This window comes from Scyliorhinus torazame, chromosome 22 (assembly GCF_047496885.1).
Source record: "Scyliorhinus torazame isolate Kashiwa2021f chromosome 22, sScyTor2.1, whole genome shotgun sequence".
NCBI lineage: Eukaryota > Metazoa > Chordata > Chondrichthyes > Carcharhiniformes > Scyliorhinidae > Scyliorhinus > Scyliorhinus torazame.
In genome coordinates, this window is record NC_092728.1 from 96,034,606 (window position 1) to 96,057,692 (window position 23,087).

A 23,087-nucleotide genomic window follows, 5' to 3' on the forward strand; every position below is an offset into this window, starting at 1 on the left:
GCTCGGCCCAGGACCACAAGAAACTTCAGAGAGTCGTGAACACCGCCCAGCCCATCACACGAACCTGCCTCCCATCCATTAACTCTATCTACACCTCCCGCTGCCTGGGGAAAGTGGGCAGCATAATCAAAGATCCCTCCCACCCGGCTTACTCACTCTTTCAACTTCTTCCATCGGGCAGGAGATACAGAAGTCTGAGAACACGCACGAACAGACTCAAAAACAGCTTCTTCCCCTCTGTCACCAGACTCCTAAATGACCCTCTTATGGACTGACCTCATTAACACTACACCCTGTATGCTTCATCCGATGCCAGTGCTTATGTAGTTACATTGTATATGTTGTGTTGCCCTATTATGTATTTTCTTTTCTTCCCTTTTCTTCCCATGTATTTAATGATCTGTTGAGCTGCTCGCAGAAAAATACTTTTCACTGTACCTCGGTACACGTGACAATAAACAAATCCAATCCAATCCAACTAGACGGAACTGGGATTGTCTTTGAGGGATGTTTTCCTTCTGCGGTTCTATTCCTTGCGTAGTGGAAGCACCACATGCTCGCTCTAAGCACTCCCAAGAGAAGGGATTGAGTTCCTTCTCCTTCATTCCCTGTGAACTGCATTCCCTCCCCCTCCAGTGAGATCGAATTCAGCAACTTTGGGGCAGCACTGTGACACAGTAGTTAGCACTGCTGCCTCACAGCGCCAGAGACCCGGGTTCAATTCCAGCCTTGGGCGACCGTATAGAGTTTGCACTTTCTCCCCATGTCTGCGTGGGTTTCTTCCGGGTGCTCCCGTTTCCTCCTGCAGTCCAACATTTGTGCAGGTTAGGTGGATTGGCCACGCTAAGTTGCCCCTTGGTGTCCAGAGCTGTGCAGGTTAGGTGGGGTTACGGCGATAGGGTGGGGGAGTGGACCCAGGTAAGGTGCTCTTTCAGAGGGCCGGTACAGACTCGATGGGCCGAATGGCCTCCTTCTGCACTGTAGGGATTCTGTGTTCTGTTTTATTCTAACTCACCATTTGCGGAATCCCGGTGTGGCCGTCTCTTCTGTGTGGCACTGCGTGTGTTAAATGTACCAAACTGCCAGTCACCTTGGAGAGGTAGATTATAGTGGAATCAGCACCTTGCTGACTGAGCTTGAAAAACTGACCAGATTCATCATTTTTTATCTTGTAGTTCCACCGAGTATTCTGGGAGACGAGCAGAATATCGCTGTCAATTTGAATGATTCAGTGTCCTTGGAGTGTCAGAGCCAGGCATTCCCACCACCCATTCTCAGTTGGATGAAGGATGGTCTACCTATACCAGTGCGTGCACGTCACAGACTCTCTGCTAATGCCAGTGTCTTAGAGGTCAGTGTTACCATCCAGTCTCCCATCTCATATATGAACGTCTTTGTTCTCCGTTCCAAACACCAAAGTTAAATATTAAATAAGGGAAGGACTTGTGTTCATATGGGTGTTTTTCACACCCTCGGGTGTTTACAATTAATTAAATATTTGATGAAATAGGGCACCTGAATCGCAGGTATATCCACCTTGTTTTTAAGTGATGTGGATTGGGGGACAAAACTGTCCAGGACATTATCGGAGACAACGTCCCTGATCTCCTTCACTATAATGCTGTGGGAGGCTCTTGGGACCTCGGTTGAACATCTTATCCAAAGGACGGCACTTCTGACAGTGCAGCATTCCCCAGGTACTGCACTGAAGTTCCAGCCGAGATTTTGTGCTCAGGTCTCTGGATTGGTTATAATAGCCTCACTTTTATTCGTTTTTTTAAAACAAAGAAAATTGAGGAATATCGGGCGGGATTCTCCAATAATGGGGCTATGTCCCCACACCCACGGGAAAACGGGCGCCAATCACCCCGCACCGTTTTCTAGAAAGTCTGGAGTGATTCTGCGTTTTTGAAGGGGGCTTGCAGGGCCCCGGAGTGCTCCACGCAGCTCCGGCTGCCGGCACGGGGCCTGCACTTCCGACCGCAGGTCCGCACCTGCGGGCGGCGGCCGCCCGTGGTGCCGGCCCCGCGTGACATGGCAGACTCGCACAACAGGGCGGCGCCGAAGAAATAGGTCCCCCCCCCCCCCCCCCCCCCCCCCGTGACAGATGCCCCCACCAGGACGGCCACCGCAGCCGCGACTCCGAGCCCCCGCCAGATGGAACCATGTTGGAACCACGCCGACGGGAACTTGGCCAGTTGCCGGCGCAGAATCGCCTCTTTCAATGGCCCCCGACCAGCGTCGCGTCCACCGCGCGCACGCGATTGATGGCGACTCTCCGATCGCGGGAAGGCATCTGACCAAATCGGGGGTCTGACGCCCCATGGTCCGCCCCCGTGCAGGGCGCGATTGCGGCGCGGAGGCTCGAAGAATCCCAGCCATAAATTTTATTGCACGCTCTCTTATTGACGGTGAATTTGCAGTGAGGCTGTAACTAGGGCGATGGTTAATATTAGGAATCATTCTGCAGGTACCTATGTGTATGGGAGATTCATGCATTTAAGCTCGAGTTTCTTAGGGACAAGAAAACACCACATCCTAAATCCACCCTCTTTTAATGAATCTCGACCCCATGTACCCACCCTCTTATTGTAATCCCTCAAACATTCCTCCCTCCAGAAACAACCTTCCCTTTATCAGCTGTTACTGTTCACTTCGATGATCTTCCCAGGGAACTGATTTCTCCAGCCTATGATCCTCCGTGTGGAAAGGTTTCCCCCAACGTCCTGACTCTCTCCTAATGTCCTCACATTTTCTCATGGCTCCTGGTGTTTAAATCTTTTGTCACAGTGAAACTATTTGTCAGGTTTATTCACCAGTCCTTGTTATCATCATGAAATCTCATTAAAATGAGTCACATTAAAATGTCCTCTTTCCCAATATCCAGGGTTCTCGTGGGTGTTTCTCTCCATGATCCACCATCCCTGAACAGCGAAATCCTTCATGTGATTAGACTGCGATAGTTACCAGGGCTTCACTGAGTGCCGGAGTTAGAATCAGACCAGTGATTTATACGGCCATTCAGCCCATCGAGTCAGCTCTGCCATTCAGCCCATCGGGCCTTCTCTGGCGTTCAATAAGACCATGGCTGATCTGATGTTGGCCTCCGCTCCATTTACTAGTCTCCTCTCCATGTTATAAGCTGCGTGCTTACCACTGGCTGGGGACTAATGGCCATCCCACAATCCTTTGGGAGTATGAGCTTCCCCAATGAGGGGGAGGGAGAAATCATCAGCAGATTCCCTGCATAAATAAAGCTGGCCAGTTTGGAACCAGCTAGAGAGGAGTGAGCAGCAAGGGAGTTGCTGCTGCTGTTGTATATATGTGTTATTGTAAATAAATGTTATTTCTTCCTATCCTTCAACTCGTGCTGGGTTCTTCGTGGCCCTCACAAAATAACCCTTGACTCCGTTCATAACTGGCTGATGTACTCGAATAATAATTTGAAATAAAATAAATATTTACCTTTATATAGCACCTTTTATGCCCGTTAGATGTCTCAAAGTGCTTTACTGCCAGTGAAGCACTTTTGAAAAGTAGCCTCTGACAGTGCAGCACTCCCTCAGCACTGCACTGAAGTGACTGCTTTGGTTCAAGGGTGGGATTTGAACCCAGAACCTTTTGACTCAGAGGCAAGAGAGCTACTAACAGAACCATGGCTGACGGAGGCTAGATGGGATTGGACATGAATTCAACCCTTTGACTAATCATGGCCGCAATTCTCTGGCCGTCGGGATTCTCTTTTCCCGCTGGCAGCGCGCCTCCCGCCCACGGGTATCCCAGCAACCTGAAGTGGCTTCAGTGGGAAATCCCATTGACAAGCGGTGGGAAGAGAGAATTCCGCCGCCAGCGAACGGCGCGGCACTGAGAAACACATGGCTGAGGGGCCTGGAGAATCCCGCCTCATGTGTCTCCGAAGCTTTGCTCTTGCCATTTATCTTGACATCCAAACTCTCCGCTTACCCCAGGGTGATGGAGCCAAATGCAGACGGCAGCTCCCGCAGGTTGCCAGCCGTACATATCTTGGAAGAAACATTTGATGATTTTTGTTGGTCTCCTTAGATCCAGAGTGCCCAGGCCCAAGATGCCGGCCGCTACACCTGTGAGGCCTCAAACGACGCTGGAAAGACGGAGAAGAACTACAACTTAGACGTGTGGGGTAAGCGGCACGCGCGTCACCGCCTCTGGGAGGCCGACTCTCCCTCTCGGTATTCGGTCCCCCCTCTTTTCGCATTTGAATTTTCCCTGCCTCTCCCCACGTTGTCCGTGAGCGAGAGGGTGAGTGTTCTGCTCAGAACTCCGTGGATGTTTCATGCCTGGCCTATCGAGGGTCACTGGAAACCTTGAGCTGGATTTTCCGGTGCCCGAGTCCCGTGTTTCTCAGGCGGCGCGCCGTTCCCTGGTGGCGGGTAAAGAGAATTCCAACGGCCGGAGAATTCTGACCCTTGTCTTTATCTTTTAGAGTGCTGTCCAGTGCACAGTGGTAAATGAATGTGCTCACTTGTGTAAAGGTGCTGACTGAAAGCTGTGTCCGTTTCCGTGGAATCAAAGCTGCTGACCCCATCACTCACAGTCACAGAGTTAAAATGCTTCAATGTTGTGGAGCATCTGGCCTCACTTTTACAAGGATTACTGGAGTGAGTCACACATCTGGCTGTCAATGGCTATCTTCAGTGGATGGAGAATGATTCATTGATGCGCTCGCCTGGCAGATGCGTGGAAATAAGACACATGCGGTGTCTGGTGACACTCTGAAACTGAGCAGTCAGGCGCAAAGAGCAATAGTTGGGAATAGGGACTTTATCTGATCTGAAATAAAAAACGGACTGAGCTCTCAACACAAACTTGAAGTCAGTGGCTGCGTTAAGGATTGAAAACACATCTGTACGGTGCATGGCTTGGGAATAAGTCAGTGTTCTGAAGAAATCCCCCTGTTGGCTCCTACTCTGGGAAAACCTGGGGCACCAGAACCGAAGTTCACGTTTCAGACTTTCACACACTGAACAGTCAGCCACTCCTTGAGCAAGGTGTGAGTGCGCTGGAGCAGTAGAGGCTCAAGCCAGAGGCTACAGGAGAGCACTGCGAGACAAAAATGTATCTTACAACCACTGCTCTATTAGATGAAGGTAACAGAGAAATAAAACAAATAAAAGAGAAACTGATTTAATGAAGCCTAAATTGGGAGAGAAAAGGTAAAGAGTCAAGACATGACGGGGCCTCACATGTGAATGTTTAAGCATTGCAGGGTCGTTACAGAAGGAGATCATTCAGTCCCTCAAGTCGCTGCTAGATCCCTGCAGAGCCATCCAACAGTCCCATTCCCCCAGCTCCATCCTTATTAACCCGACAACTTTATTTCCCTCAAGTGTACACCCAGGCCGGAATTCTCTGGCCGTTGGGATACTTTTTTTTCCCGTTGGCAGCCGGCCGGTTTCCCGCCGGTGTGAGGTGGCTTCAGCGGGAAATCCCATTGACAAGCGGCAGGAAGAGAGAATCCCGCCCCCGGCGAATGGGCATGCCGCCGAGGAACACCTGTCTGAGGGCCCGGAGAATCCCCCCCAAGATTTCCTTTGGAAGTTATTGGTGAGAAGGTTGTCAATTGTTCTAAAAACCCACCTGGTTCACTCAGGGAAGGAAATCTGCCGCCCTTACCTTGTTCTGGCCTACAGGTGACTCCAGCTCCTCAAGAATGTCATTGACTCTTAACTGCCCTCTGAAGTGGTCAAGCAACCCAGTCAGTTCAAGGGCAATTAGGGCTGGGCAACAAGTGTTGGCCTTGCTCGCAACGCCTGCATCCCATGATAAAATTTTAAAAATTGGAGTAAGAGGTAGGAGCTTTTGAGGGGATTCGAGGGTAAATCTTTTCGGCCATAGAGTAACGGGCAACTGTGACTCAATGCCTGAAAGGGTAGCAGAGGCAGAAACTCCATTCACTTTAAAAAAAGATCTTGAATATTCGCTTGAAGTGCTGTAACCTGCAAGGCTACAGGCCGAGCGCTGGGGAGTGTGCAGAGGCTGGATGGCTGCTCGTCGACCAGCATAGATACAATGGGCCGAATGGACTCTTTCCCATGCTGTAAATTCCGACGTTCCTATGGTTCTCAGCCTGCTGGCCTGCTGTGGGATTAGAGTTGGGATAAGGGGTGGGATTCTCCGACCCCCCGCCGGGTCGGAGAATCGCCAGGGCCTGTGCCGTGGGGGCACTCTTTTCCTTCCGCCTTCGCCATGGTCTCCACTATGGTGGAGGCGGAAGAGACCCCCTCCACTGCGCATGCGCGGGGATGCTGTGAGCGGCCGCTGACGCTCCCGCGCATGCGTCGTACGGCAAAGTCATTTCCGCGCCAGCTGGCGGGGCACCAAAGGCCTTTCCCGCCAGCTGGCGGGGCGGAAATCAGTCCGGCGCGGGCCTAGCCCCTCAAGGTGAGGGCTCGGCCCCTCAAGATGCAGAGACTTCCGCACCTTTGGGGCGGCGCGATGCCGGACTGATTCGCGCCGTTTTTGCCGCCGGTCGGCGAACATCGCGCCGATTGCGGAGAATCCCGCTCAAGATGTGTAACGGGGGTTATGTTTTTTTCTATGATTGCAAGCCATCAGCCAGTCACAAGAGGAATGTTGTTTTCTCCCACCGACTTGCCGTGAAGAAATGTTTTGAACTATTTTCCAGTGCCCCCGGCGTTTCATGGATTGGAGGACCAAGCGTCTGTGACGGTAATCGAGGGGAACTCAGTGAGTTTGTTTTGTGAATGCAGCGGGATTCCCTCACCCAATCTCGAGTGGCAGAAGAATGGTAAGCAGCCCAGTACCTTGCCCTGTGTCTCTGATTGGACCATCCGGGTGTAAAGAGAAAATCCCCTCATCCAACCTTTCCCCCTTGATGAGAAATTCTATTTGTACTGACGGAGGAGCTGAGTTGTGACGAAGAGTGGGTTGGAATACAAGATGAGTTGTGCCATTAAGCTGGAGAGAGGTGACGTCCTCCTCCCATTCTATATTCATCTGGTAGCTATATCCACCCCAGCAGCCTCTAAAGTTCCCGGGCAGCACAGTAGCACAGTTGTTAGCACAGTTGCTTCACAGCTCCAGGGCCCCAGATTCGATTCCTGTCTTGGGTCACTGTCTGTGTGGAGTTTGCACTTTCTCCCCGTGTCTGCGTGGGTTTCCTCCGGGTGCTCCGGTTTCCTCCCACAGTCCAAAGATGTGCAGGTTAGGTGGATTAGCCATGATAAATTGCCCCTAGTATCCAAAAAAGTTAGGTGGGGTTACTGGGTACGGGGATAGGGTAGAGGCATGGGCTTAAGTAGGGAGCTCTTTCCAAGGGCCGGCGCAGACTTGATGGGCTGAATGGCCTCCTTCTGCCCTGTAAATTCTATGAAAGTTTCCTTCTGAAAGGAAGGATGACATTCTGGTGAACTTATACTAAATTTGTAAAGGGGTAATGAGCAGCTCTATGACCAGTGAGGCAAAGACAATAATCACAGCGTCTTTGCCTCAGCATTTTTAATTCTGCACAGGATGTGCTTGGCTGAAGGTAGGGAGTAGGTGGATGTCTTTAAGTTTGGGGAGGTGTGAACAATGATGCCCCTTAACGATAAATGTTTGGGCCGTTGCTGTTTTTAAGAGTTATAAATGATCCGGATCTGATAAAGGGGGAAAGATACCAACATTTGCAGATAATAAAATCAGGGAGCTTAGTTAAATGTGGAGAGAAATAGAAGCAGTTTGCAGCAGAACAGAAATAAGTGAATGAGTTCGTCCAGTGACCCATATTGCAAGGAAGATTAAGGACAAGGAAATATTTGCAAAATGGTAAAACAAATTGAAAATGAGAGAGATTTGGGGAAAGTTCAGATGTACAGATCTTTAAAATTAGGTTACAGAATACAAATGCACAGAAGCCTGTTGGACCAAAGTTTGAATATTGGGACGAGTCTTGCTGAGATGAAGCACCTCATGGTGTACATCGTGAGTTAGACTCTTCCCTCTCCCCTCCAGCTTGAGGAATGTTCTCACCATAATAATAATCTTTATTATTGTCACAAGTAGGCTTACATTAACACTGCAATGAAGTTACTGTGAAAATCCCCTAGTCACCACACTCCAGCGCCTGTTCGGGTATACTGAGGGAGAATTCAGAATGTCCAATTGCCCTAACAAGCACGTCTTTTCGGGACTTGTGGGGGGAAACCGGAGCGCCCGGAGGAAACCCACGCAGACACGGGGAGGATGTGCAGACTCCGCACAGACAGTGACCCAAGCCGGGAATCGAACCCGGGTCCCTGGCGCAGTGAAGCAACAGTGCTAACCACTCTGCTACCGTACCGCCCATAATTTGCTGGGAATGTGATCTGCTAATGACGGGTCGAGAGCGGCAGGGCACCTCGTACCTCAGTGAATGGTGGGACAAATAGTATATCTCCTTACCTAATGAGATTTAAGGATTAATTAAGAAACACAGTCAAATCAGGGGCAGAGAAGAGAAATAAAGAGAAGAAAGACTGAGAGAGAGAAAAACTGAAAGGTCAGAAAATTTTAAATATAACCTTTTTTTAAATCTCAAAGAACAATTTACCACATGCAAGAATGAGATTAAGCCAATTAAATTGTTCCTTCTGTGGGCAGGAGAGGTTGATTAATCGGCTATTCAGAGAATACTTACGCTCTTAATCACCAGACTTAACTTTCCACGGTGCATTTAATCGGCAATGAATGTGTAAATTCAGAAAGTTCTTAAAAATAACATGGAGGCTAAGAGTGGAATAAATTGAGCAGTAGGTTCTGGAGATTCAGAGTTTATGACATACTTAATCCCTGACAAATCTCCAAATTAATAACTATGCACCATAAATACGCTCCCTTGGAAACATCCAACTTGATTAATCCATTCTTTTCAGCTATTGAGTCTACTGAGACTATAGTTATGAGAAGAGATTATTATAATAGGGCGATCCATCGATGATCGGTTTTTGGGTGGTAAATAAAGAAAGTCTATTGATCAGTAACAAAAAAGAGTAAATGGTTTTCTTCTTGTCTGAGTTTGCTTTTACAGAAACCTGATTTTACAGACCTCTTAATATTGTTTGTTCTCTGTTCCACCCCATCAATCACAGGGGTGTCGCTCTTCACAGGGAAAGATGGTCGAATTACTATTCTTTCAGGGAGACAGATGTTGCAGATATCCAGTACTCGGATATCAGACACTGGAAACTACACATGTGTAGGGACTAATCTAGCTGGGACAAACAAGAAGGACTATAGTGTGGAGGTTTATGGTGAGTGTGCGTCGATTGAGAAGTAGAAATGTTTTATGTAATGGAACTGGTTCTGATAAAATGGGAAAGCGACTCTGCCAAGGAGTGGCCATTACTGTCGGATTGTCACTGCGCTCCAATTTATTTAGCTTGCTCCGGAGCTCCGCATTCTCACCTGGCCTTCCGAACCTGGCACCCTCAAAAATATCTGGTCTGGGGCAGGATTGTGGGGGGAAGCCAGGCCACGCCCCTTTCTTATGACACTAGCTGCCCTATTCCAGTAAATGTAAAGGTCTCTTGTGTAAGGTGAGAGAGTGAGGGTGCCAGGTGAGTGGGTGAGAGGATAGGGTTGCAGGTAGGTGGGTGACGGGTGAGGGTGGCAGATTGGTGGGTGAGCGGGGTAGGGTGGATCAGGTGCGGTCAAGGATGAAGTTGGGGGTTAATGGGTGTTTGGGGGGGGGGGCCGGACACTTAGAATTGGGGCAGGAGGCGATGGGGGAGGTTGTTGACATTGGAGGCGGAGTCAGAGGTTGGATGAGCTGGGTGGTCTGGGGAATAACTGGTGGTCAGAGGTTAGTTAAGGGTCCAAATGGGGAGTCGATGGTCAGTAACATAGTTACAAAGGTTCGAGCTGATTTTAACCCTCTAATCTTTCCTGGGTAACTATCCTGGCAAGTGAATCGGAACCATCTGAAGTCGAATTCCGGAAGGTTCTAGGCCCAAATGGCCTACTTCCCATGTGGTCAGTGTGTGGAGACTTCCGAGGTGTTCCCCAATGCATCCAGGAGGGCTACCTCCGGGGTACAACCACCTGGAGATCAGAAGGTCTGTCCCATGGTATCCCTCTGAATGAGTATCTCTCACCAAGCGACTCTTCCCGGTTTTCCCTCTCTTGTTTCAGTGACGCCAAAGATTAAGAATGGGGGCGGAAGGCCAACGGAAATTTTGATCACCAGGGGAGCTGGGGTCACATTGGAATGCGAAGCGTATGGAATTCCTCAGCCAACATTGACCTGGATGAAAGACGGGCGTCCCGTGGTGAGCAGGAGAGGTGTCCGAGTGGAGAACGAGGGCCGCACTCTGAAGGTTCAGAGGGCACAAGAGCACCACACCGGCCGCTACACCTGTCTGGCTGTTAGCGTGGCCGGGCGATCGGACAGGAAGTTTGATTTGAGTGTTCGCGGTAAGCGTTCGAGTTACTACTGGTTTTGAACAGACAGATCACCTTTTAAACTAACTGGTTATGTGACCAACAAGACAAATAGACAGAAGGAGCTAAGGCCAGGGGCAATACAACATGTAGATCTTACAGTGAGCAGAGCTCAGGACAGTATAACTGGATAAAGGGTCATGAATTCATCTAAGTGAACCTCTGATCAGATTTAATTTTCACTTAAGTGCTCCCCTCAGCTTAGAGTTTATTCTTTCAAACTGTCATTTGGTGCTCTGAGGCACCTTGTGAAGTTTTACAGCATAAAAACAGGCTCTTGGCCTAGTCGTGTCTCTGTTGGCCATCAACACCAATCTATTCGAACCCCACTTTCCATCACTCGGCCCGTAATCTCTTGATTGTGTGAGTTTCACAGACACCAAAACCATTTCTGTCCTTGGTTATGGTGAGTTATCTGACTTTTAGCCGGAACAGTGAGTGCTTCTCAAACATTGTCATCCGCGGACCACTTAAGTGGGGCAAAGGATGACCAACTGCTCCCTACCCCACCCGCTTTCACTCGCCAACACAAAACAAACCGAGTTAATGGGGAAGAACGATGCTGCTTTTGATGCACCATCGATGAGGCGATGTCTGGTTCCAAGCTGGAGAGCTTCAGTCTGTCTCCATGTTCGTCGGCCCCTCCATTTTATAACCCCCAACGTGTTGAAAATCCAATCGTGCAGTTGTAACAGCAACATTAACCTTGCATAGAAAATGTAACTGCTGCTGCCCACACCCTTGAGGACTCGCGCTGCGCACACGGGAGATGGTCTGGTTGTGTGGTGTCATGCGCATGGTGGTTCTGGCCTGGTTCTCCCATAAGCCCTCAGCCATGGCGCCACAAATCAGTGACTTGCATTTTGGGCCAGCCCGCAGGACCCTTTGGCGGACCCTCACGGATCACATTTTGAGAGCCACTGAGATAGGGAGATGCTCGTACTAGTGTGTGTGTGGACCACGCAAATGACCAATTGGTATCTGGACGATAGGTGTGACCAATGCAATTGGCCAACTGGCCAAGGTTTCTGCACTAGATTTTCCATCAAGCCAACTCTGCTTGAAAATATGCTGGACACGGCTATGATGACCTCTGGCATACTGGACAAGCTTACCGCAATTCACTAATTGGGTTTGGTCTGGAATATTAACCAGGAGTCAGGGACCCAGTGCAGTCATTCACCAGTAAAATCTGGCGCTCAAGTTACATTTGTGGCCAGGCAGTATCTTGTTTAGCCATGTGACCTGACGTTACATTGTACAACTGAAAATGTGCAAGGCGTTTGAAATGTGAAAAGTGTAATTTGATGCCCAAAGGGTTAATTATATTACTTTTTTGCAAGTTGACAATCAGGCTTCTCTGTACACGCCCATAAATATTCTTATGGACAAAGAAAGTCAAATTCTCACAAAATACCCTGGAGTAGTTCAAATGGGGTCCTGGTAATTACAGAGTATGTATATTCCTGTACTGATACAGTCCAGCTGTTGCCGTCCTGCCATGCTTCCAGTTACGCTTTCATGTGAGATTCTTTAAACTGTTAGGTCACTATTTGCGTAGCAACATCAAGATGTTTATAGCCAAGATTGTGCGTCGCTTCCTGCCTGGCTCACCCACCTGTGCCTTATTCGTACCACTTGCACCATCTTCTCCCCCTGAGGCTGTCCTGGGGCAGAGTTTCCGCTTTGGGTGCCATCAGCCATTCCTGGGCAATTATGCCCAAAATTGTGCTTGTGCTAAAAAAAAAGTGCTTCCCCTCCCCATCCTCCCACCTCCTTCCTCCTCCTCCTCCTCCTCCCCCCCCCCCTCCCCCCCACCCTCAATGTATCCATTCAAACCAATTTGCAAGTCACCAAATGCCATGAAACAGTATAATCAGGCAGCATTTTCAAACTCTTTTATAAAAGTGCTGTGAAATAGTTGAGTGATAGTTCAGTAAATCTGATTAAGGTGGCTGAAAATGAGTTTATCACAATTTTTTAAAAATAATAAATTTAGAGAGCCCAATTATATTTTTCCAATTAAGGGGCAATTTAGCGTGACCAATCCACCTACCCTGCACACCTTTGGGTTTGTGGGGGTGCGACCCACGCAGACGCGGGGAGAATGCGCACACTCCACACGGACAGTGACCCGGGGCCGCGATCGAACCCGGGCCCTCAGCGTCGTGAGGCAGCAGTGCTAACCACTGTGCCATGTGCCGCCCTGAGTTTATCACAAAAACAAGATTAAAGGTTCCCCAATCCTTAGCAGCAATAACTGAGGGAACGTCACTGAACTAAACCTGCAATCAGATAGAAACTTCAGGCCACTGACTTCCTGAAAGTCCCAGCACAATCCCCAATGTGAGCAGAGGGTTCCAGGCATCCAACCCGTGACTTATTCCTGATTAATCCATTGTCTCTTGTTGATCGGTTACATCGTGTAATTTTTTTCCCCGAATTGTTACCTTCAGTTATTTAACTTTTTTTAAAAGGCCCTTTTGTGTATATTATTTAAACGGTAAATAAAATTTGTTTGAGTTAAACATTGAGTGTGAAGCCTCCGGTGTATTTTCAGACACTTTTTGACATCTAAACGATTCTGTCCACTTTCTCCATTGCTTAGTCCAGGGAAGGGTTTCACAAAATAGGGTCATCAAATAAGCCATGATTTGTTTTTTGTTCTTAAAATCTTCAGGCAACTTTTAATTTAAAATATCATCAATTCTCCACCGATTTCCACAGTCTTGTGATAGGTAATTAGAGTCTATGGTCACCCAGTTTTGAAAATATTTATGTTTCTATGCGAAGGTTGATTTTTGTTTGAATTGAAAAGCTGGGCTTTGCTGATCTCTCTGCTTGGAACTGATGCATGCAGGCTAGGGGATTCCAGAGATAGAATCTGGACAGTGCCTAGCTGCCTGGCTACAGCTGGGTTGCAAGTAGGTACACGCAGAGTGTTACTGAGCCAGGAAAGGGAGCAATTAGCCAGAGACCCCAGATCACGGTTCAGTGACCTTGCTGGAGCATGTGTTGGTGCAAGCCTGCATCAAGAGTGTGTGCATTGGTGTGTGCATGCATGACATTGTGTAACGTATGTGCACGTGCAAGAGAATGAGTTGGTGTGAGTGTCCATGAGTGTGTATAGGTGTGTGTGTGTGTGGCAATAGCAGTGGTGTAGCGGTATCACCATTGCACTAGTAACCCAGAGACTCAAGGCAATGCTCTGGGGACCTGGGATTGAACCATGGCAGATGGTTTGTTTGTTTGTTATTTACAGCAAAGAAGGAGGCCATTCGGCCCATCATGTCTGCATCGGCTCCCAGAAGTGCAACCGAGTTAATCCCATTTCCCAGCCCTATCTCCGTAGACCTCTAAATGCATCACTTTCAAATATATATCCAGCTCTCTTTTGAAACCTCCTGTGGAATCCACCTCCACCACTCTCCCAGGCAGCGCATTCCAAAGCCCACCAACTCTCTGAGTAAAGACGTTTCTCTTCATCTCACTCCTCGCTCTCTTGCTGACCATCTTGAAATCCTGACCCGCCCCCTAGTCACCGACATACCAACTAGTGGAAACGGAATATCCTTCTTTACCCTGTCAAAATTGTTTGGAAATTTGAACACCTCAATAAGGTCGCCTCTTAATCTTCTCTCCTCCAAGGAGAATAAGCCCAGTAGGTTATTTGAGTTCAGTAAACATTGAATGATGACTATGAAACCATTGTCTTAAAAAAACATCTAATTGACTTAATCCCCAGGGCAGCACGATGGCGCAGTGGGTTAGCCCTGCTGCCTCACGGCGCCGAGGTCCCAGGTTCGATCCCGGCTCTGGGTCACTGTCCGTGTGGAGTTTGTACATTCTCCCCGTGTTTGCGTGGGTTTCGCCCCTGCAACCCAAAGATGTGTAGGTGGATTGGCCACGCTAATTTGCACCTTAATTGGAAAAAATTAATTGGGTACTCTAAATTTATTTTTTCTTAAATTCACTTAATCCCCTTTAGGGGAAGGCAATCTGTCATCATTTACACTACCTGGCCGACATGTGACTCCATCCACATCAATGTGGTTGATTCTTAATTGCAAGGGCACATTTAGGGATGGGCAATGGGTTTGTGTGTACAATGAATGTGTGCTTGTGCTTGTATTGCTGTGTGCGTGAATGGGTGTATATGTGCATGAGACAATATTGAGTGAGTTCAGGATCAATGAGGTCCTTAAAATAACTATTCAGGAATCAACATTCAAACAGTTCATTCCTTCTCTAAGTGGTGGATATTTTTTGAGTAAGTGCCCTCAATGAATTGAGAGTGAGGATGAGATTACCGTATATACTCATGTAAAAGTGTAAAAGTCAACATTTTCAGACCAGGGGTGGGATTCTCTGACCCCCCGCCGGGCCGGAGAATCGCCCGGGTGCGGCGTGAAACCCGCCCCTCTGCCGGCTGACGGATTCTCCAGCGCCATTTTTTTGGCGGGGGTGGGAATCGTGCCGCCCCGGTCGGGGGGCCGTTGGCAGCGGCCCCCTCGGCAATTCTCCGCTCCGCGATGGGCCGTTTGCGGCCAGTCCCGCCGGTGTAAATTACACAAGGTTCTTACCGGTGGGATCTGGCTCTGCGGGCGGCCTGTGGTGAGTTTTTACACAGGTATATATGGTACCCACAGTAGTGAGTATTTACACGAGTATATACAGTATTCATGGTGGAGTCTTTACACAAGTATATACAGTATTCACAGTGGTGAGTCTTTACACAAGTATATACGGTACCCACAGTGGTGAGTCTTTACACGAGTATGTATGGTATTCACAGTGGTGAGTCTTTACAGGTGTATATACGGTAATTCACAGTGGTAAGTCTTTGTTAGACACAGAGACCAACAGGGTCAGTTCCAATTGCCATTGCTGAGACAGGAGGGCTGGGGAATGGGCACTAAGCAAGCAGTGGGCCCTGTGTGCAACCCGGGCCTACTTTCTCCCCATTTCTTTCAAGGTGAACCTGGAAATTAAAGATGAATTGAATGCATTGATCTTCAATTCTTCTTCATTCTGTTTTAATTTTTGTTTTAAAAAGCAGTGAACTTTTTTAATTGGGTAGATCCCTCCAGTAAGGTTGAGGAAGAATTTAATTTGACTGACAGACTTGGTGCTTGTCTGATAACATTACTGACAATCATTTCCAAACGATGGTACTTACTTTATGTGTCTTGGAAGGACATATGTCTGACTGTTAGGGTTCTAAAGGAAAACCTTCTATTGCACAACTGAGCGTGCTCCATGAGAATGGTGTCCCATTAATGTATTCATGGAGTATTCTGTCTCGTCACTTTGCCCAACCCTTTATTGTTTGGGGGTCAGAGGTCCTCTTTTTCTCTTCAGGTCTTTTTATTTGGTCTGATTTTACTTTTGTCTGCCAGCCACAATGGGAAGTGCCGAGGATTTACATTGCGTGGGTACTCCCGCCCTTTCCCCCTCCCCCCACCCCGACCCACACAGTTTTCTGCCCTTCACCCTGGGAGCAGCCATTCCGGGCTATTCGGCCATGGCTAGGCATCACACCCAGGCCACTTCTTTTCCCAAACCTATAGCCACGTACATAGACCTCCAGTGGGGGCGGGGAGGGGAATGGTGTTCAGCGGCACAAAACCTAATTGATCGTGAGCAGCAAGCTTGGTTTGGGGGTGGAGAGGTCGGGGTTTGGGGGGAGGGCAGGGGGGACAATTATCATTAGAACCGTTTTAGTTGAACCTCCCGACTCGTAGCATCCAGTGATTTATCTATGAATATTACAACTTTGGCTTATGGGATGTCAGTTATGCCGCCTTGGTCTTGCGATCTAATAGAGGCAGTGTCGCTGCAGCGAGGAATTACATGAAGGCAAGGCATTAATCTGTAGGCTCACTTGTTGAAGGTGTAAAATGAGTGTCTCCTTAAGACCAGACGGGTGCTCGGGTTGGTTAATCTGATTAGAATAAATGTCATCTCTCGTTCCTGCTGCAGCCTCTGATTTGCCATTGACAGAGCAGGTGATTGGGATTAAATGGATATGAATGGCAGCATTACAGTGTAATTTTAGGAGATTCACATCTAGGGTTAATATTGTCACAACACTTGACACCGTGGGCAAGACCTTCTGTTTTGGGTCAGGACCCTGACATTACCATTAAATGGGGCTCCCAAACCTGCACCTTGCCAGGAGCAGTCACCCGGCATGGATTGCTCCCGAATTGGCCGGAGGCCGTGATCCGATTAAGGACGGCCGCTGCCTTCTCAGCAACTTCGAAAACTCTCAAATAAAAGGTGGCCGCAGCTGTCGGGTCCCCGAGGTGCCGGGGGAGCCCCCTCCACAGGCCGGCCTGTGCGCGGCCACGGCAGTGCCCTCGTTGGGAAGGAAGGCCTCAAAAGCCTGCCTGGCCCTCCGGCCCTGCTGCTGGGAGGCTGCCTCCAGGCAGCTGCTGCACTGCCCGAGTCACCAGGGTCCTGCAGGCCAACAAGGAAATTCCACTCAGCCTCTGACAATCGGCCGTTTAATTATCTTAACATGCTATCCACCACAGGCGGGTGAGTAGCCATTCCACCCCCACCTCTAGGTTATTGATTAGAGGAGTGATCCCATTATTCCATTGAAGGACCCTGGTGTAGTCACTTCATCCTTGAGTGGCTAATTTGGTTAAACTATCTGATACTTGGACAGCCCAGGTCACTGTGCCACTTGCACAGTCCCAGGTTTTCATGGAAACAGGGATTTTGAATTTAAAATCTGTAGAAGGACTTATGCTGGCTGTTAGATGGGTGACACAGTAGCACAGTGGTTAGCACTATTGTTTCACAGCGCCAGGGTCCCGGGTTCAATTCTCACCTTGGATCACTGTCTGTGTGGAATCTGCACGTCCTCCCCGTGTCTGCGTGGGTTTCCTCCGGGTGTCCCGGTTTCCTCCCACAAGTCCCTGGTTAGGTGAATTGGACATTCTGAATTCTCCCTCAGTGTGCCCGAACAGGCGCTGGAGTGTGGTGACTAGGGGCTTTTCACAGTAACTTCATTGCAGTGTTAATGTAAACCTGCTTGTGACAATAAAGATTATTATATATAGAATAGTCACTGTTTCACCGCTCGGCCCTCGATCGTCTTGGCGGGGCATTATCTGGTTGTAGTAATCAGGCGAACCTCTGTCACTGAGGACATGCTTTAATAACCGTCGCTGTTGCAGGGTTTTGCTGTGGAGGGGGGCATGTAATGACTGGCAGCTCTTGCTCGCTATGTCACAGGGTTCTGCAAAGTCGGTTCAAGGGGGGTGGTTTCGAATGAGCTCGGAGCACCATCCTCTACATCGTCCCGGGATTCGTGACGGCTGGAGATGTCAGGCTTATTTTGCAGCTATGCCTCTGTCCTGGGGGCGATTCTTTTATCTGCCAATTTCCACGGGGGCTGCGCGTTAAAAGTCAGAATCCAGAGAATCGGGTTTCTCAACTTTCCAAAGTGTTTGTGTTCCTGAGCTGAACATCAAGAGGGTGGTAAATGCGAGAGTTCTTAAAACGATGGGAATTTATAAAGCTGAGGTTTACATTGTTGGTATTTAGATGCTAATGGGAGGATTATACGGTTAGTTAAATCGGGAGAGGGGGCCGGTCAGTTTAGATGCTTTTGCTGCCTGCTGTGTCTCTGTCAGCTGAACTCTCTGTGTATGTGTGTGTTTTTGTGCTCAGTCCCTCCAGCTATCATTGGGGAGACGGGGGCTCCAGAAAATATCAGCACCCTCCTGAGCCACTCGGTCACACTGATTTGCGAAGCTTCCGGAGTCCCACCACCCGTCTTTACCTGGTTCAGGAATGGGTCACCCATCGTCTCCAGCAGCAAGGTGCAAGTGCTGTCAGGTAAGGGGAGAATCGACCCCTTTTTCTTTTCTTATTTAAAGGGACCACACCCCTCCATGACAGCCAATCCATTTGGACTTCCTGTTTGATTGACTAAATACTTGAACCCGAGAAAGGGCGATGGGGCCGTGCGATGGTGCTGACACCAAGCACCAACATTGTGGGTGTAAATCACTGGTTTAGACTTCAAATCTTCACAAGGTGAGTTCCGAAGACTGCGGCAAGGGTGCGCTAGAAAATACAGCCCTTAGTATTGAGAATGAGCCTTGAATGGTGACAACTGTTCCTAGCAGAGTCATGGGAAACCTAGGCTAGCGAACAGGCCGCAGGAGTGGTCCTCCTTCATCTCAGTGGGCCGCAAGACTGAAATCAGGCTTGTTCACTAACTATAACTCCATGAATAAGGTTAAATACATTTAATATACACCCAGTATTTCACACCAACGTTTGAAAATGCTTACTCATTTATATATCAATAGAACTACCATCAATTTCGAAAGGCTGAACACCTTGCACACGGCTCTCACAGTCAATGTGGTGAGCGATCAGCACATACCTCACCTCACTCGCCCTCGCCTCACGTGCGAACCATTTCAGTCACACCGGTCGGAAAAAATTACACGGACGGAAAACAACGGCAACCCTGCGTGTGGGCAACAGTCAACAAAATGTCTCGTGGGCCGCACCCAGAGCCCCAATGTCCGAGACGCTGCCTGGCACTGTAAATTTTAATTATGGTAAATACACACACAACACATGTTACACATTCGCCATATTTTAAAGAAGGTTGTGAAGGTCCTTGAGAGAGCGAGATTGCAGAGGGGATTTACCAGAAAGGTTCCAGGGATGAGGGATTCCAGCGATGCGGTTTGCTTGGTAATGCTGAGGTAGTTTTCCAGCATGGGGGCGGCACGGCCGCACAGTGGTTAGCACCGTTGCTTCACAGCATCAGGGACCTGGGTTCGATTCCCGCTTGGGTCACTGTCTGTGCGGAGTTTGCACATTCTCCCCGTGTCTGCGTGGCTTTCCTCCGGGTGCTCCGATTTCCTCCCACAAGTCCCGAAAGACGTGCTTATTAGGTGAATTGGACATTCTGAATTCTCCCTCAGTGTACCCGAACAGGCGCCGGGGTGTGGCGACTAGGGTAACTTCATTGCAGTGTTGATGTAAGCCTACTTTTGACACTAATAAAGATTATTATTGTGAGGTTGAGGGAAAACTTAATAAAAGTGTGGAAGATTATGACAGGTTTGGATAAGGTAGTCAAGGAAAACTGTTTGCATTAGCTGATGGTGCAAGGCGTGGGGACACAGATTTTGGTCAGAGGTACAGGGAGGATGTGAGGAAGAACGTGTTTACGCAGCGAGTTATAATGACTTGGAACTTGCTGTCGAATAAGGTTGGTGGAAATGGAGATGCTGAATGATTGTGTGGGCACTGGGGGCAGGAAGTGGGGGGGGGGGAGATAATCTTGCAGGAGTACGGGGGTAGAGTGGGGAAATGGGACTGACGGAATTTCTCGTACAGAGAGCTGGCATGGACTCAATGGTCCTTGTGTTTCCTAATGACTCTGTAACATGCATTTGCAAACACAGGTGTAAACATCGGCACACACATACATATGCAAGCAGACATTCACACAGAGACACAGAATTCTTGCCACGAATGAAAATTGATGAGAAGGGCGCCTCTTGCCACGTAACATTAATGATGTGTTGTGTCAGTTTTTGGAGAGCTTGTAGCTAACACCTGGTGGCATTGACCTCAGCATTAATCTGCCACTCACACACTTGCTAAACCTTTCATTTGGTACATGTTTTTCTGCTTCTATTCTTGGAGGGAGAAATAAATCATCCTTTTGATGTCTGACAATGTTGCTCACAATGACAAGGGGCCAGGGCTGGGAAAGTGAAGGGTTTGGTGCATGTTGATTTCAGCTCCGGAGTGGGTCCAGCATCACCCTGCAATTAGCTGGAACCACTTTGACACGCTGGGATGAATCTGCAATCGTATGATGTTTTTATCCGTCCGTTTCCTTCCATCTTCTCCCATTGGGATTGTTAATTGGCCATCTCCCCGAACTCTCATTGGGGTGGGAACCCATGTATGGTCTTGGTGTCCACTAGAAAATTCAACCCCCTCCCCCGATGTCAACACGCATGTAATTCCCCGCGGGACCCAGATGCTTATCGATTAGGGGCTGGAGCTGCCAACGATATATTTCCCACTCAAGCTGATGGCACAGAGCTAGCAGTGAGTCTGCGTTCTGGTGTCTTGGTGAGGCTTTGTGTTTGCTTTAACCTAACTGCGCCCCTGACTGAGCTGCCTCTTTCCCCTCAACCTGCCTGTCCATTGGAATAAAGATTTATTTTACACGGGGCACATGGAGGAGCGGCTGCAGTGCGGGAGCGCCACAAGGCCGGGAAACGCTCCCTCACGCCAGGGGTCTCCCACGGCTGGAGCGGCAGCTGCTGGGCAAGGGGAGCACGTGCGTCCTGCACAGGCCCGGGGTGGAGCTGAGGCGAATGTCACAGTGAAATCTGCGACCAACCTGCTCCTGGACATTTCCCAACAGCTAAACTGACAGAAGCTGCAGGCAGCTTAACCTTGTGTCACCTGTTAGCACAGTGGTTAGCACTGTTGCTTCACAGCGCCAGGGTCCCAAGTTCGATTCCCGCTTGGGTCACTGTCTGTGCGGGGTCTGCACGGTCTCCCCGTGTCTGCGTGGGTTTCCTCCGGGTGCTCCGGTTTCCTCCCACAAGTCCCGAAAGACGTGATGTTAGGTGAATTGGACATTCTGAATTCTCCCTCAGTGTACCCGAACAGGTGCCGGAATGTGCCGACTAGGGACTTTGCACAGTAACTTCATTGCGGTGTTAATGTAAGCCTATTTGTGACAATAAAGATTATTATTAATGTTCGGCCAATGAGGAGATTCCTGAAAGGGGCTTGCCCACCCTTCAAACAATCTTCCCAACATCCCAGTTCAGGTGTTACTGCGGTAACGTTTTGCAACGCGTTTGTCTCTCTCGCATCTTCCGTTAACTGTTGCTACTCGTTAATGTCTGTACCAATCACTGCCAACGGATTATTTTAAAATGAGAATGGAAAATTTTTTGATAAACTCAGCAGGTATGGCAGCATCGAGCAGCACGGTAGCGCAGTGGTTAGCGCGGTTGCTTCACAGCGCCAGGGTCCCAGGTTCGATTCCCGGATTGGGTCACTGTCTGTGCGGAGTCTGCACGTTCTCCCTGTGTCTGCGTGGGTTTCCTCCGGGCGCTCCGGTTTCCTCCCACAGTCCAAAGATGTGAAGGTTAGGTGGCTTGGCCGTGCTAAATTGCCCTTAGTGTCCAAAACAAGGTCAGGTGGGGTTTCTGGGTTGCGGGGATAAGGTGGAGGGTGCTCTTTCCAAAGGGCCGTTGCGGACTCGATGTGCCAAATGTTCTCCTTCTGCACTGTAAATTCTGTGATTCTATGAAGCGGAGTTGTTTTTTTTAAATTTAAAGCACCCAATTATTTTTTCCAATTAAGGGGCAATTTTAGCGTGGCCAATCCACCTAACCTGCACATCTTTTGGGTTGTGGGGGTGAAACCCACGCAGACTTGGGGAGAATGTGCAAAATCCTCACGGTCAGTGACCCAGGGCCGGGATTCGAACCCGGGTCCTCAGCGTCGTAGGCAGCAATGCTAACCGCTGTGCCACCGTGCTGCCCTCTGTGAAACTGAGTTAATGTTTCGGATCTAAATGATCCTTTTACAGAAGGCGCTTTTATACGGGGTTTATTTACTGGTTTAATTGTTTCTCGTTCTCTGATTCGCCCCGAGGTGGACGCATCCTCAAACTGACCCATATCCTCCCAGGAGACGCCGACCGTTATACTTGTGTCGCAAGCAACGCTGTGGGGGAAGCCGTGAAGGATTTTCATCTGGATGTGCTGAGTAAGTAGGACAAAACTGTTGGAAGATTTTACGTAAAACGCCATCTCTGTTGGCCAGAGGCCTCTCCATATTGCTCGTGAATTCTGACACCAGTAAAGTTGTGCGGCATCTACTCCACTCCAGTACGATGATGCCCAGCAATCATTATTTTCCCTTCTGATAATCTCCCCTCAGTTCCCGACTGTTCTGGAATAGGCCCTGTTGGACCGAGTCATCCTCTGATTCCCAAAGTGGCTGCTCTTCATGTCTGAGCTTAGACAGTAAGGGTTAGATTCTCCAGCCCCCTGGCCGCGTGTCTCTCAACAGCGGGAGGCGTTGCGCCGTTCGCTGGCAGCGGCATTCTCTGTTCCCGCCACTGTTTTTTTTTTTAACAAACAATTTTATTGAGGTATTTTAGGCAGATAGAAAAAATGACATTGTACAGTACAAACAAGAAAAGAAGTCAAGACACAAATTGCACGTTAAACATAATGCAAACCACGGCTCTGTTGACGCACGGACCTGCCTCAGTAGTTCCCGCCACTGTTGACGGGATTTCCTATTGAAGCCACTCCATGCCACCAGGAAACCCGCAGGCTGGGGTGCGCTGCCGGCAGGACAAGAGAATTCTGGAGACTTCCGGCCTAAGTCTCAGTCGGCTCTTCAACCAAGAACATCACACTTGAGCCCAATATTCGACTAGTGTCCGTGTAAGTCGATTTTCTACCAAGAGGATTCCCCACCCCTCTCTTTCTCTACCCTCTTCTTCCTCACCCAAATGGGTCTGCCTCGTCCCTCCTCAAGAGGGTTTGTCGCTGCGTAACTGTTTCCCCCTTAACAGAGTTGGTGGTTTCTCT

General features: G+C 49.0%; 1 protein-coding gene across 1 annotated transcript in view; it reads left to right on the plus strand.

Annotated features, from left to right (window-relative positions):
* The window catches only part of LOC140399244 (hemicentin-1-like), a 492,970-nt gene that overhangs the window by 259,570 nt on the left and 210,313 nt on the right, over window positions 1-23,087 (plus strand). The window contains 7 exon segments of the mRNA XM_072488667.1: window positions 1,176-1,351; window positions 4,063-4,159; window positions 6,665-6,787; window positions 9,108-9,269; window positions 10,150-10,431; window positions 18,145-18,312; window positions 22,138-22,251. Of these exon segments, the coding sequence (XP_072344768.1) occupies window positions 1,176-1,351; window positions 4,063-4,159; window positions 6,665-6,787; window positions 9,108-9,269; window positions 10,150-10,431; window positions 18,145-18,312; window positions 22,138-22,251 (1,122 nt within the window).